Source organism: Bombina bombina, chromosome 7, assembly GCF_027579735.1.
Source record: "Bombina bombina isolate aBomBom1 chromosome 7, aBomBom1.pri, whole genome shotgun sequence".
Taxonomy (NCBI): domain Eukaryota; kingdom Metazoa; phylum Chordata; class Amphibia; order Anura; family Bombinatoridae; genus Bombina; species Bombina bombina.
In genome coordinates, this window is record NC_069505.1 from 291,828,893 (window position 1) to 291,845,365 (window position 16,473).

At 43.8% G+C, this 16,473-nt stretch overlaps 1 protein-coding gene across 1 annotated transcript in view; it reads right to left on the minus strand.

Moving 5' to 3' along the window:
* LOC128666326 (cytosolic 10-formyltetrahydrofolate dehydrogenase) overlaps positions 1-16,473 on the minus strand; it is a 157,690-nt gene that overhangs the window by 109,968 nt on the left and 31,249 nt on the right. Inside the window, exons 8-11 of the mRNA XM_053720846.1 lie at positions 16,314-16,439; positions 16,040-16,131; positions 15,451-15,598; positions 3,228-3,347 (exon numbers count right to left, since the gene is read on the minus strand). Coding sequence (XP_053576821.1) covers positions 3,228-3,347; positions 15,451-15,598; positions 16,040-16,131; positions 16,314-16,439 — 486 coding nt within the window. The remainder of the gene's footprint in view (positions 1-3,227; positions 3,348-15,450; positions 15,599-16,039; positions 16,132-16,313; positions 16,440-16,473) is intronic.

The window sequence follows — 16,473 nt, forward strand, 5'->3', positions numbered from 1 at the left end:
TGTGAGCCTGACACAAAAAAGCAGACTGATGTTTCACAGTCCAAAAAGTTTTTATTTTTTTAAATGTACACTTACACTACTATTAAACAAGATATGAGTGGTGGCACTGGGCAAGTGGGCACAATATACGCTGTGAGCCTGACACAAAAAAGCAGACTGATGTTTCACAGTCCAAAAAGTTTTTATTTTTTTAAATGTACACTTACACTACTATTAAACAAGATATGAGTGGTGGCACTGGGCAAATGGGCACATTATACGTTGTGAGCCTGACACAAAAAAGCAGACTGATGTTTCACAGTCTAAAAAGTTTTTTTTTTTTTAAATGTACACTTACACTACTATTAAACAAGATATGAGTGGTGGCACTGGGCAAGTGGGCACAGTATACGCTGTGAGCCTGACACAAAAAAGCAGACTGATGTTTCACAGTCCAAAAAGGTTTTATTTTTTTAAATGTACACTTACACTACTATTAAACAAGATATGAGTGGTGGCACTGGGCAAGTGCGCACAGTATACGCTGTGAGCCTGACACAAAAAAGCAGACTGATGTTTCACAGTCTAAAAAGTTTTTTTTTATTTTAAATGTACACTTACACTACTATTAAACAAGATATGAGTGTTGGCACTGGGCAAGTGGGCACAGTATACGCTGTGAGCCTGACAAAAAAAAGCATACTGATGTTTCACAGTCCAAAAAGTTTTTATTTTTTTAAATGTACACTTACACTACTATTAAACAAGATATGAGTGGTGGCACTGGGCAAGTGGGCACAGTATACGCTGTGAGCCTGACAGAAAAAAGCAGACTGATGTTTCACAGTCCAAAAAGTCTTTATTTTTTTAAATGTACACTTACACTACTATTAAACAAGATATGAGTGGTGGCACTGGGCAAGTGGGCACAGTATACGCTGTGAGCCTGGCACACACACTGGCAGGCAGGCAACTGCAATTAGATTACACAAGCAGACTGATGTTTCACAGTCAAAAAAGTTGTTTTTTTTAATTTACACTACTGTTACACCAGATATGAGTGGTGGCACTGGGCAAGTGGGCATGGTATACGCTGTGAGCCTGTCACACACGCTGGCAGGCAGGCAACTGCAATTAGATTACACTAGCAGACTGATGTTTCACAGTCAAAAAAGTTTTTTTTTTTAATTTACACTACTGTTACACCAGATTTGAGTGGTGGCACTGGGCAAGTGGGCCTTGCACACACGCTGGCAGGCAGGCAACTGCAATTAGATTACACAAGCAGACTGATGTTTCACAGTCAAAAAGTTTTTTTTTTTTAAATTTACACTACTGTTACACCAGATATGAGTGGTGGCACTGGGCAAGTGGGCTTGGCACACACGCTGGCAGGCAGACAGGCAACTGCAATTAGATTACAATAGCAGACTGATGTTTCACAGTCAAAAAAGTTTTGTTTTTTTTAATTTACACTACTGTTACACCAGATATGAGTGGTGGCACTGGGCAAGTGGGCCTGGCACACACGCTGGCAGGCAGGCAACTGCAATTAGATTACACTAGCAGACTGATGTTTCACAGTCAAAAAAGTTTTTTTTTTTAAATTTACACTACTGTTACACCAGATATGAGTGGTGGTACTGGGCAAGTGGGCCTTGCACACACGCTGGCAGGCAGGCAACTGCAATTAGATTTCACTAGCAGACTGATGTTTCACAGTCAACAAAGTTTTTTTTTTTTAAATTTACACTACTGTTACACCAGATATGAGTGGTGGCACTGGGCAAGTGGGCCTGGCACACACGCTGGCAGGCAGGCAACTGCAATTAGATTACACTAGCAGACTGATGTTTCACAGTCAAAAAAGTTTTTTTTTATATAATTTACACTACTGTTACACCAGATATGAGTGGTGGTACTGGGCAAGTGGCTTGGCAGGCAGGCAACTGCAATTAGATTACACAGGAAAAAAAAAAAATCAGACTGATATTCCAGCCCTAAAAAGGGCTTTTTGGGGTGCTGTCCTTACAGCAGAGATCAGATGAGTCCTTCAGGACTGTAGTGGACACTGAATACACTAGCCTAGCTATCAATTTCCCTATTTAATCAGCAGCAGCTACACTGTCCCTCCTCTCACTAAGAATGCAGCTTCCAAATGAATCTAAAATGGATGCTGTCCAGGAGGTAGGAGGGTCTGGGAGGGAGTTTCTGCTGCTGATTGGCTGGAATGTGTCTTCTGACTGTGAGGTAGGGGGTCAAAGTATTACTCAATGATGACGAATAGGGGGCGGATCGAACATCGCATATGTTCGCCCGCCACGGCGAACGCGAACATGCTATATTTGCCGGGAACTATTCGCGACATCACTATTTATTAACTGCCCAGTACTTCAGGGGTTTTTCTGAACGAGGTACAGTGATCTCTCCTACAATAATACAAATAACAGCAATTTGTATTGGCAAAACAGTAGTAAACAATTTTTAGTTTAGTCTCCACTCCAGTTTAAAATGAAATGGGAACATGCAGTTTGAAAAAATGCCACAAGATAGCATATGGGTAGGAAGTGGAGGTATCGGTTTAAGTATCGGTGCATTTGCACGAGTACAAGTACTCATGCAAATACTTGGTATCAGTACCGATACCAATACTAGTATCGGTATCGGTGCAACCCTAATTATGGGTATACAGTACATGTGCGTATGAGTTGTAATGTATATGAATTACATGCATGGGACCTGGGGCATTTTTGTACATCTTATTTACAAAATAAACCTAAAGGAACATTTCCCCATAGATATTAAATTGTGCAGCTGATATAACAAGTCATTGTAAACACATGCTATTTGTATATGTTGTTGTATATGTAGTTAAAGGGGCATAGAAAATATAGGGAGTGTTAGTTACCACGAGTTTGTGATAACTTATAACGTTCAGCTTGTAATATGGGTGCTAGTTGTAAAAAGATCATTTGATTGTGTTTGCTCTTCTCGTGGTAGCGATTGCGCTATATACCTTTCTATGCAGGGATAAGCAAGTTTAATGTAATGTACTGCTAGTATAGGTATTAGGAAGTCTACCTATAAAATCAAATGTGGTCAGATCTGTCAGATTTAAAGTTTTCATCAGATGAAGTTGCTAGTTGCTAATCAGAGCTGGATTTATCAAGTGCTAGTTGTGTGAGTGTAATCTACTGTGTACGATGGAACAGCCCCTCTGCTACTCAGCACCTAATCTTTACACTTACTGTCCCATCTGTGGGGTTTATGGTTTCATATGTTTTGCCACCTTCTGCATCTGTGAATTGGCCATTGATGAACAGCTGATGAGGAATCCTGATTGTCATGTTGTTTACATCTTTCTGAACCTGAAACAAGATGACAGATATGGTCACCCATAGAGCCACAAAAAGATTGTGTTTTATTTCAGGTAACATTATTGTATAAAGACAATTTGTACAGACTGCAGGTTTGGTTAGTGCAAGTACTAATATTAAATAGGTTTATAGTAGTGACAAGAAATAATGAATGGTTATTATGAAATGATATTGTATGATGTGCTAATGAATTATACATTGTAGCTGTTGATGTAAATCCTAAAGCGTAAAAACTCCAAACTTTGTTGCAACATCTTTCAAAATTAAATTTACACATGAAAAGGTGTCAAACTGATGCGCTTCGTGATAAAAAGTGCTTAGTCAGATGTTTGTAGCTGTTGATATCAAATCTTCATCGGATAAATATTTCTTTATATGACTGTACTGTTCATGCATTGATAAATAGCTACAGAGAAAAAAACATTACACACAGCGGTCTGATGAAGATTTCCACTGTTGCCTGCTTGGATTCGACTGAACTTTTATGTTTCAAGTACTTTTAAACTCTAAATGATCTAATATCTGTATATTATTATATTTTAACAAATTGGTTGTTTGCATTTAGCCATATTAATTTCTAAGAGCTTTGCTTATATGGCTTCCAGATTCATATTGCGCTTTACATATCTTGTGTACTATGCCATGTAAGACACACAGGGAATACTCAGGTTAGACAGGGTATATAGGTCTATCATTGGCAAGGTGCTATATACAATGCCATGTAAGACACACAGGAAATACTCAGGTTAGACAGGGTATATAGGTCTATCATTGGCAAGGTGCTATATACAGTGCCATGTAAGACACACAGTAAATACTCAGGTTAGACAGGGTATATAGGTCTATCATTGGCAAGGTGCTATATACAATGCCATGTAAGACACACAGGGAATACTCAGGTTAGACAGGGTATATAGATCTATCATTGGCAAGGTGCTATATACAATGCCATGTAAGACACACAGGGAATACTCAGGTTAGACAGGGTATATAGGTCTATCATTGGCAAGGTGCTATATACAATGCCATGTAAGACACACAGGGAATACTCAGGTTAGACAGGGTATATAGGTCTATCATTGGCAAGGTGCTATATACAATGCCATGTAAGACACACAGGGAATACTCAGGTTAGACAGGGTATATAGGTCTATCATTGGCAAGGTGCTATATACAATGCCATGTAGGACACACAGGGAATACTCAGGTTAGACAGGGTATATAGGTCTATCATTGGCAAGGTGCTATATACAATGCCATGTAAGACACACAGGGAATACTCAGGTTAGACTGGGTATATAGGTCTATCATTGGCAAGGTGCTATATACAATGCCATGTAAGACACACAGGGAATACTCAGGTTAGACAGGGTATATAGGTCTATCATTGGCAAGGTGCTATATACAATGCCATGTAAGACACACAGGGAATACTCAGGTTAGACAGGGTATATAGGTCTATCATTGGCAAGGTGCTATATACAATGCCATGTAGGACACACAGGGAATACTCAGGTTAGACAGGGTATATAGGTCTATCATTGGCAAGGTGCTATATACAATGCCATGTAAGACACACAGGGAATACTCAGGTTAGGCAGGGTATATAGGTCTATCATTGGCAAGGTGCTATATACAATGTCATTGTAAGACACACAGTAAATACTCAGGTTAGGCAGGGTATATAGGTCTATCATTGGCAAGGTGCTATATACAATGCCATGTAAGACACACAGGGAATACTCAAGTTAGACAGGGTATATATGTTTATCATTGGCAAGGTGCTACATACAATGCCATGTAAGACACACAGGGAATACTCAGGTTAGGCAGGGTATATAGGTCTATCATTGGCAAGGTGCTATATAAATGTCATTGTAAGACACACAGTAAATACTCAGGTTAGACAGGGTATATAGGTCTATCATTGGCAAGGTGCTATATACAATGCCATGTAAGACACACAGGGAATACTCAGGTTAGACAGGGTATATAGGTCTATCATTGGCAAGGTGCTATATACAGTGCCATGTAAGACACACAGGGAATACTCAGGTTAGACAGGGTATATATGTCTATCATTGGCAAGGTGCTATATACAATGCCATGTAAGACACACAGGGAATACTCAGGTTAGACAGGGTATATAGGTCTATCATTGGCAAGGTGCTATATACAATGCCATGTAAGACACACAGGGAATACTCAGGTTAGACAGGGTATATAGGTCTATCATTGGCAAGGTGCTATATACAATGCCATGTAGGACACACAGGGAATACTCAGGTTAGACAGGGTATATAGGTCTATCATTGGCAAGGTGCTATATACAATGCCATGTAAGACACACAGGGAATACTCAGGTTAGGCAGGGTATATAGGTCTATCATTGGCAAGGTGCTATATACAATGTCATTGTAAGACACACAGTAAATACTCAGGTTAGGCAGGGTATATAGGTCTATCATTGGCAAGGTGCTATATACAATGCCATGTAAGACACACAGGGAATACTCAAGTTAGACAGGGTATATATGTTTATCATTGGCAAGGTGCTACATACAATGCCATGTAAGACACACAGGGAATACTCAGGTTAGGCAGGGTATATAGGTCTATCATTGGCAAGGTGCTATATACAATGTCATTGTAAGACACACAGTAAATACTCAGGTTAGACAGGGTATATAGGTCTATCATTGGCAAGGTGCTATATACAATGCCATGTAAGACACACAGGGAATACTCAGGTTAGACAGGGTATATAGGTCTATCATTGGCAAGGTGCTATATACAGTGCCATGTAAGACACACAGGGAATACTCAGGTTAGCATAAATAAAAAGAGAGAAGCGCTCAACCTGGGAACGAACAATGGCATAATAGCTTGTTCTATGGCTAGTTACCACCCTAGAAGCAGCCTCTTTTTGCTCAATATGTGCCTTTCACAGAGAAGAACTTTCCTGTAGCATATCAGTCTGATCCTGACTTCACAGTAAAGTCCAGCCCCGAAATACCAGGCAATCCTTCTCTGAACAAGAGAAACAGCAAAACCCCAGACGTACGTTTCGGCCTATTGTGGGCCTCGTCAGTGAGGTGCAGCCATATCCCTCTAGGCACACTGAGCAACGGGTCCACGTCTGGATTCCCGCATCACACTTAGGGAGACTTCCCCAAGTGTCATAATTTGCATAAATAAAAAGAGAGAAGCGCTCAACCTGGGAACGAACAATGGCATAATAGCTTGTTCTATGGCTAGTTACCACCCTAGAAGCAGCCTCTTTTTGCTCAATATGTGCCTTTCACAGAGAAGAACTTTCCTGTAGCATATCAGTCTGATCCTGACTTCACAGTACAGTCCAGCCCCGAAATACCAGGCAATCCTTCTCTGAACAACAGAAACAGCAAAACCCCAGACGTACGTTTCGGCCTATTGTGGGCCTCGTCAGTGAGGTGCAGCCATATCCCTCTAGGCACACTGAGCAACGGGTCGACGTCTGGATTCCCGCATCACACTTAGGGAGACTTCCCCAAGTGTCATAATTTGCATAAATAAAAAGAGAGAAGCGCTCAACCTGGGAACGAACAATGGCATAATAGCTTGTTCTATGGCTAGTTACCACCCTAGAAGCAGCCTCTTTTTGCTCAATATGTGCCTTTCACAGAGAAGAACTTTCCTGTAGCATATCAGTCTGATCCTGACTTCACAGTACAGTCCAGCCCCGAAATACCAGGCAATCCTTCTCTGAACAAGAGAAACAGCAAAACCCCAGACGTACGTTTCGGCCTATTGTGGGCCTCGTCAGTGAGGTGCAGCCATATCCCTCTAGGCACACTGAGCAACGGGTCCACGTCTGGATTCCCGCATCACACTTAGGGAGACTTCCCCAAGTGTCATAATTTGCATAAATAAAAAGAGAGAAGCGCTCAACCTGGGAACGAACAATGGCATAATAGCTTGTTCTATGGCTAGTTACCACCCTAGAAGCAGCCTCTTTTTGCTCAATATGTGCCTTTCACAGAGAAGAACTTTCCTGTAGCATATCAGTCTGATCCTGACTTCACAGTACAGTCCAGCCCCGAAATACCAGGCAATCCTTCTCTGAACAAGAGAAACAGCAAAACCCCAGACGTACGTTTCGGCCTATTGTGGGCCTCGTCAGTGAGGTGCAGCCATATCCCTCTAGGCACACTGAGCAACGGGTCCACGTCTGGATTCCCGCATCACACTTAGGGAGACTTCCCCAAGTGTCATAATTTGCATAAATAAAAAGAGAGAAGCGCTCAACCTGGGAACAAACAATGGCATAATAGCTTGTTTTATGGCTAGTTACCACCCTAGAAGCAGCCTCTTTTTGCTCAATATGTGCCTTTCACAGAGAAGAACTTTCCTGTAGCATATCAGTCTGATCCTGACTTCACAGTACAGTCCAGCCCCGAAATACCAGGCAATCCTTCTCTGAACAAGACAAACAGCAAAACCCCAGACGTACGTTTCGGCCTATTGTGGGCCTCGTCAGTGAGGTGCAGCCATATCCCTCTAGGCACACTGAGCAACGGGTCCACGTCTGGATTCCCGCATCACACTTAGGGAGACTTCCCCAAGTGTCATAATTTGCATAAATAAAAAGAGAGAAGCGCTCAACCTGGGAACGAACAATGGCATAATAGCTTGTTCTATGGCTAGTTACCACCCTAGAAGCAGCCTCTTTTTGCTCAATATGTGCCTTTCACAGAGAAGAACTTTCCTGTAGCATATCAGTCTGATCCTGACTTCACAGTACAGTCCAGCCCCGAAATACCAGGCAATCCTTCTCTGAACAAGAGAAACAGCAAAACCCCAGACGTACGTTTCGGCCTATTGTGGGCCTCGTCAGTGAGGTGCAGCCATATCCCTCTAGGCACACTGAGCAACGGGTCCACGTCTGGATTCCCGCATCACACTTAGTAAGACTTCCCCAAGTGTCATAATTTGCATAAATAAAAAGAGAGAAGCGCTCAACCTGGGAACGAACAATGGCATAATAGCTTGTTCTATGGCTAGTTACCACCCTAGAAGCAGCCTCTTTTTGCTCAATATGTGCCTTTCACAGAGAAGAACTTTCCTGTAGCATATCAGTCTGATCCTGACTTCACAGTACAGTCCAGCCCCGAAATACCAGGCAATCCTTCTCTGAACAAGAGAAACAGCAAAACCCCAGACGTACATTTCGGCCTATTGTGGGCCTCGTCAGTGAGGTGCAGCCATATCCCTCTAGGCACACTGAGCAACGGGTCCACGTCTGGATTCCCGCATCACACTTAGGGAGACTTCCCCAAGTGTCATAATTTGCATAAATAAAAAGAGAGAAGCGCTCAACATGGGAACGAACAATGGCATAATAGCTTGTTCTATGGCTAGTTACCACCCTAGAAGCAGCCTCTTTTTGCTCAATATGTGCCTTTCACAGAGAAGAACTTTCCTGTAGCATATCAGTCTGATCCTGACTTCACAGTACAGTCCAGCCCCGAAATACCAGGCAATCCTTCTCTGAACAAGAGAAACAGCAAAACCCCAGACGTACGTTTCGGCCTATTGTGGGCCTCGTCAGTGAGGTGCAGCCATATCCCTCTAGGCACACTGAGCAACGGGTCCACGTCTGGATTCCCGCATCACACTTAGGGAGACTTCCCCAAGTGTCATAATTTGCATAAATAAAAAGAGAGAAGCGCTCAACCTGGGAACGAACAATGGCATAATAGCTTGTTCTATGGCTAGTTACCACCCTAGAAGCAGCCTCTTTTTGCTCAATATGTGCCTTTCACAGAGAAGAACTTTCCTGTAGCATATCAGTCTGATCCTGACTTCACAGTACAGTCCAGCCCCGAAATACCAGGCAATCCTTCTCTGAACAAGAGAAACAGCAAAACCCCAGACGTACGTTTCGGCCTATTGTGGGCCTTGTCAGTGAGGTGCAGCCATATCCCTCTAGGCACACTGAGCAACGGGTCCACGTCTGGATTCCCGCATCACACTTAGGGAGACTTCCCCAAGTGTCATAATTTGCATAAATAAAAAGAGAGAAGCGCTCAACCTGGGAACGAACAATGGCATAATAGCTTGTTCTATGGCTAGTTACCACCCTAGAAGCAGCCTCTTTTTGCTCAATATGTGCCTTTCACAGAGAAGAACTTTCCTGTAGCATATCAGTCTGATCCTGACTTCACAGTACAGTCCAGCCCCGAAATACCAGGCAATCCTTCTCTGAACAAGAGAAACAGCAAAACCCCAGACGTACGTTTCGGCCTATTGTGGGCCTCGTCAGTGAGGTGCAGCCATATCCCTCTAGGCACACTGAGCAACGGGTCCACGTCTGGATTCCCGCATCACACTTAGGGAGACTTCCCCAAGTGTCATAATTTGCATAAATAAAAAGAGAGAAGCGCTCAACCTGGGAACGAACAATGGCATAATAGCTTGTTCTATGGCTAGTTACCACCCTAGAAGCAGCCTCTTTTTGCTCAATCGATCGTCTGGGGTTGTCATGTTCCTTGTTCAGAGGAGAATTGCCTGGTATTTCGGGGCTGGACTGACCTTACTTGGCGGGATCAGACTGATATACTTCAGGAAAGTTTTTTTCTGTGAAAAGCACACTGGTCTAAAAGAGGCTGCTTCCGGGTGGTAAATCGCCATAGAACAAGCCACTGAGCTGTTGTTCGTTCCTGGTAGAGCGCTTCTCTCTTTGTATGCAAATTATTATGACCCTGGGGAAGTCTCCCTATGGGTGATGGGGGAAACCAGACGTGGACTCCTTGCCCAGTGTGCTTAGAGGAATGTGGCTGCACCTCACTGACGAGGCCCATAGGAGGCCGAAACGATCGTCTGGGGTTGTCATGTTCCTTGTTCAGAGGAGAATTGCCTGGTATTTCGGGGCTGGACTGACCTTACTTGGCGGGATCAGACTGATATACTTCAGGAAAGTTTTTTTCTGTGAAAAGCACACTGGTCTAAAAGAGGCTGCTTCCGGGTGGTAAATCGCTATAGAACAAGCCACTGAGCTGTTGTTCGTTCCTGGTAGAGCGCTTCTCTCTTTGTATGCAAATTATTATGACCCTGGGGAAGTCTCCCTATGGGTGATGGGGGAAACCAGACGTGGACTCCTTGCCCAGTGTGCTTAGAGGAATGTGGCTGCACCTCACTGACGAGGCCCATAGGAGGCCGAAACGATCGTCTGGGGTTGTCATGTTCCTTGTTCAGAGGAGAATTGCCTGGTATTTCGGGGCTGGACTGACCTTACTTGGCGGGATCAGACTGATATACTTCAGGAAAGTTTTTTTCTGTGAAAAGCACACTGGTCTAAAAGAGGCTGCTTCCGGGTGGTAAATCGCCATAGAACAAGCCACTGAGCTGTTGTTCGTTCCTGGTAGAGCGCTTCTCTCTTTGTATGCAAATTATTATGACCCTGGGGAAGTCTCCCTATGGGTGATGGGGGAAACCAGACGTGGACTCCTTGCCCAGTGTGCTTAGAGGAATGTGGCTGCACCTCACTGACGAGGCCCATAGGAGGCCGAAACGATCGTCTGGGGTTGTCATGTTCCTTGTTCAGAGGAGAATTGCCTGGTATTTCGGGGCTGGACTGACCTTACTTGGCGGGATCAGACTGATATACTTCAGGAAAGTTTTTTTCTGTGAAAAGCACACTGGTCTAAAAGAGGCTGCTTCCGGGTGGTAAATCGCCATAGAACAAGCCACTGAGCTGTTGTTCGTTCCTGGTAGAGCGCTTCTCTCTTTGTATGCAAATTATTATGACCCTGGGGAAGTCTCCCTATGGGTGATGGGGGAAACCAGACGTGGACTCCTTGCCCAGTGTGCTTAGAGGAATGTGGCTGCACCTCACTGACGAGGCCCATAGGAGGCCGAAACGATCGTCTGGGGTTGTCATGTTCCTTGTTCAGAGGAGAATTGCCTGGTATTTCGGGGCTGGACTGACCTTACTTGGCGGGATCAGACTGATATACTTCAGGAAAGTTTTTTTCTGTGAAAAGCACACTGGTCTAAAAGAGGCTGCTTCCTGGTGGTAAATCGCCATAGAACAAGCCACTGAGATGTTGTTCGTTCCTGGTAGAGCGCTTCTCTCTTTGTATGCAAATTATTATGACCCTGGGGAAGTCTCCCTATGGGTGATGGGGGAAACCAGACGTGGACTCCTTGCCCAGTGTGCTTAGAGGAATGTGGCTGCACCTCACTGACGAGGCCCATAGGAGGCCGAAACGATCGTCTGGGGTTGTCATGTTCCTTGTTCAAAGGAGAATTGCCTGGTATTTCGGGGCTGGACTGACCTTACTTGGCGGGATCAGACTGATATACTTCAGGAAAGTTTTTTTCTGTGAAAAGCACACTGGTCTAAAAGAGGCTGCTTCCGGGTGGTAAATCGCCATAGAACAAGCCACTGAGCTGTTGTTCGTTCCTGGTAGAGCGCTTCTCTCTTTGTATGCAAATTATTATGACCCTGGGGAAGTCTCCCTATGGGTGATGGGGGAAACCAGACGTGGACTCCTTGCCCAGTGTGCTTAGAGGAATGTGGCTGCACCTCACTGACGAGGCCCATAGGAGGCCGAAACGATCGTCTGGGGTTGTCATGTTCCTTGTTCAGAGGAGAATTGCCTGGTATTTCGGGGCTGGACTGACCTTACTTGGCGGCATCAGATTGATATACTTCAGGAAAGTTTTTTTCTGTGAAAAGCACACTGGTCTAAAAGAGGCTGCTTCCGGGTGGTAAATCGCCATAGAACAAGCCACTGAGCTGTTGTTCGTTCCTGGTAGAGCGCTTCTCTCTTTGTATGCAAATTATTATGACCCTGGGGAAGTCTCCCTATGGGTGATGGGGGAAACCAGACGTGGACTCCTTGCCCAGTGTGCTTAGAGGAATGTGGCTGCACCTCACTGACGAGGCCCATAGGAGGCCGAAACGATCGTCTGGGGTTGTCATGTTCCTTGTTCAGAGGAGAATTGCCTGGTATTTCGGGGCTGGACTGACCTTACTTGGCGGGATCAGACTGATATACTTCAGGAAAGTTTTTTTCTGTGAAAAGCACACTGGTCTAAAAGAGGCTGCTTCCGGGTGGTAAATCGCCATAGAACAAGCCACTGAGCTGTTGTTCGTTCCTGGTAGAGCGCTTCTCTCTTTGTATGCAAATTATTATGACCCTGGGGAAGTCTCCCTATGGGTGATGGGGGAAACCAGACGTGGACTCCTTGCCCAGTGTGCTTAGAGGAATGTGGCTGCACCTCACTGACGAGGCCCATAGGAGGCCGAAACGATCGTCTAGGGTTGTCATGTTCCTTGTTCAGAGGAGAATTGCCTGGTATTTCGGGGCTGGACTGACCTTACTTGGCAGGATCAGACTGATATACTTCAGGAAAGTTTTTTTCTGTGAAAAGCACACTGGTCTAAAAGAGGCTGCTTCCGGGTGGTAAATCGCCATAGAACAAGCCACTGAGCTGTTGTTCGTTCCTGGTAGAGCGCTTCTCTCTTTGTATGCAAATTATTATGACCCTGGGGAAGTCTCCCTATGGGTGATGGGGGAAACCAGACGTGGACTCCTTGCCCAGTGTGCTTAGAGGAATGTGGCTGCACCTCACTGACGAGGCCCATAGGAGGCCGAAACGATCGTCTGTGGTTGTCATGTTCCTTGTTCAGAGGAGAATTGCCTGGTATTTCGGTGCTGGACTGACCTGACTTGGCGGGATCAGACTGATATACTTCAGGAAAGTTTTTTTCTGTGAAAAGCACACTGGTCTAAAAGAGGCTGCTTCCGGGTGGTAAATCGCCATAGAACAAGCCACTGAGCTGTTGTTCGTTCCTGGTAGAGCGCTTCTCTCTTTGTATGCAAAATACTCAGGTTAGACAGGGTATATATGTCTATCATTGGCAAGGTGCTATATACAATGCCATGTAAGACACACAGGTAATACTCAGGTTAGACAGGGTATATAGGTCTATCATTGGCAAGGTGCTATATACAATGTCATGTAAGACACACAGGGAATACTCAGGTTAGACAGGGTATATAGGTCTATCATTGGCAAGGTGCTATATACAATGCCATGTAAGACACACAGGGAATACTCAGGTTAGACAGGGTATATAGGTCTATCATTGACAAGATGCTATATACAATGCCATGTAAGACACACAGGGAATACTCAGGTTAGACAGGGTATATAGGTCTATCATTGGCAAGGTGCTATATACAATGCCATGTAAGACACACAGGTAATACTCAGGTTAGACAGGGTATATAGATCTATCATTGGCAAGGTGCTATATACAATGTCATGTAAGACACACAGGGAATACTCAGGTTAGACAGGGTATATAGGTCTATCATTTGCAAGGTGCTATATACAATTCCATGTAAGACACACAGGGAATACTCAGGTTAGACAGGGTATATAGGTCTATCATTGGCAAGGTGCTATATACAATGTCATGTAAGACACACAGGGAATACTCAGGTTAGACAGGGTATATAGGTCTATCATTGGCAAGGTGCTATATACAATGTCATGTAAGACACACAGGGAATACTCAGGTTAGACAGGGTAAATAGGTCTATCATTGGCAAGGTGCTATATACAATGCCATGTAAGACACACAGGGAATACTCAGGTTAGACAGGGTATATAGGTCTATCATTGGCAAGGTGCTATATACTATGCCATGTAAGACACACAGGAAATACTCAGGTTAGACAGGGTATATAGGTCTATCATTGGCAAGGTGTTATATACAATGCCATGTAAGACACACAGGGAATACTCAGGTTAGACAGGGTATATAGGTCTATCATTGGCAAGGTGATGTATACAATGCCATGTAAGACACACAGGGAATACTCAGGTTAGACAGGGTATATAGGTCTATCATTGGCAAGGTGCTATATACAATGCCATGTAAGACACACAGGAAATACTCAGGTTAGACAGGGTATATAGGTCTATCATTGGCAAGGTGCTATATTCAATGTCATTGTAAGACACACAGTAAATACTCAGGTTAGACAGGGTATATAGGTCTATCATTGGCAAGGTGCTATATACAATGCCATGTAAGACACAGTGAATACTTAGGTTAGAAAGGTTCCTCAAGGCAAAACATGCTGTGATCTTAGATGTCATTGCAGAAAATCTAGCATGTCTGCAGAAAGAATGGGACACATGCAGGACCTGTTAGTGCTTTTGCTTTGCAGCGCTGCTCGGCATCAGGCTGTTCTCTTCAAACAGCGCTATGCTCTGGATGCACTGTTTAATTTTTTTTAACACAGTGCAGCTACACTTAAGCTCTTTTTGAAGGGAACAGTCAAATACAGAGCAGTAGTGTATTCATTAATGACTGGCTCTCAGGGACTTTTTTTAAACCTGCCCCCTAGCCTTTCTAGGTCTACAAAGACATAACTCCTGAATATAAGAGGTTCCTGTATGTGATGTTAGACCAAGAGCAAAGGAAACAAATGTATTGTTTTCTCTGCAGCTAATTATGCAATGCAATTTTCAACTGCTGCACTATATTATAAAACTTTAAAAATAACTTTATTCTCCAGTTTATGAACACATTGCTATTGTGTTGGTGCTTTGGTCTAACTGCTTAATTTAAAATTGAATTTCATGACCTGCAGAATAGTTTTCATTATAAAAAATGTCATTGCAGAAAGTGACAAAAGTTCTGCCTCTGGGGACAGGTTCCTGTAGGGAGACTGAGCAGGAGAGGCAAAACATGTCACTCAGGTTGGCTTTGACAAGTGACATGTATTGGGACAAGACTGTAGTGTCTCAAATGTTCCTTTGTATGGTGACATAAAGAGGAACATAATGATCTGAGAACAAAAGATTTAGATGCAATGTGAAGCTGTTACACCTACAGACCTCACAGAGTACACTTTATATGCTAATACAGTTAACTACCTGATGCTGATGATATAAATGTGATATAACGGTATGGAGTGGTGATAACATTTTTTAAGGTCATGAGGAGAGGAACAAGACAAACAGTAACACAAATAAGGAAAAGTGCAGACCCTTTCCCCCCAGCAGAACATTTAGACTTATAACTCACGTAATTAATGGCGACCTCCTCTGCCCCATCCTCCCCTCTCAGCTTCCTCACTAACATCTGTATAAAGTCTCCAAATTTCGTAGCCATGTAGACCTCTTCATTCTGCAGCTGCAGACCATTGCACTTCAGCTTCACCTCTTCTACCAGTCTGGGGACAATCAAAGACAACTGTCACAGTGAGCATTAGTCAGACATATGTTAGCAGTGCGGAGTCCCCCGTATTACATTGTGTGCTCTCTATAAAGCCCTCTTCCTATGTGTGAGAAGTAGCTTCTGGTGGCCCCGTATCCAGACCCTTTTCTTAATGTATTCTCTGCTGAAGTGTTAACTAACCAACTGGAATGGGTCATATATTTCCTATGTATTTGGGTTTTAGTGATTTTGGGGCTAAATAATGATCAAGTTTCTTACATAAAAAAACTGCATTACCATCATGTGAAAAGGAGAAAACAAAGAAGTCAGATTTATATAATAACTGACGTATCTTGGGTGGAAGCATCAGTGGAACACATTCTACAACGCAAGTACCACCCCCCCCCCCTATTGTTTCTTTATAAGTAATATAGTCACAGTAATGCACAGGACTAACCTCACCACGTCCATAGATGCTGCGCCTGCCTTAAAGAAATCTGTAGCGTCGTCAATCACTGGAACATTAGGGAGAATCCTCTGCCAGACAGCCTGAAACACACAGTAAATCAGAGGTCTCAGCCATGATCCTGACAGTAAATCTTTACTCACACTACAGGAGGTGTGTGACATTTTACTTACACAGCAGTATAGCTATGAGCAGGATACTCTTGCACCCTGGAGATGAGCAGTACCCTGCTCATCACTCTGCCATTACCACCACTTCTAACTACCTTCATTTCCTGGGATGCTGCCTTCTCGTCTTCTGATAGCTGCAGTGTGGCACTGTCTGAGGATCTGTAGTACTGGGAGGCTGGAATCATCTTCCCGTCTGCAAACTGGATGTTCTTCACCATAAGCTGTAAGGGGACAGCGTGTTGCATGTAAGTAAGC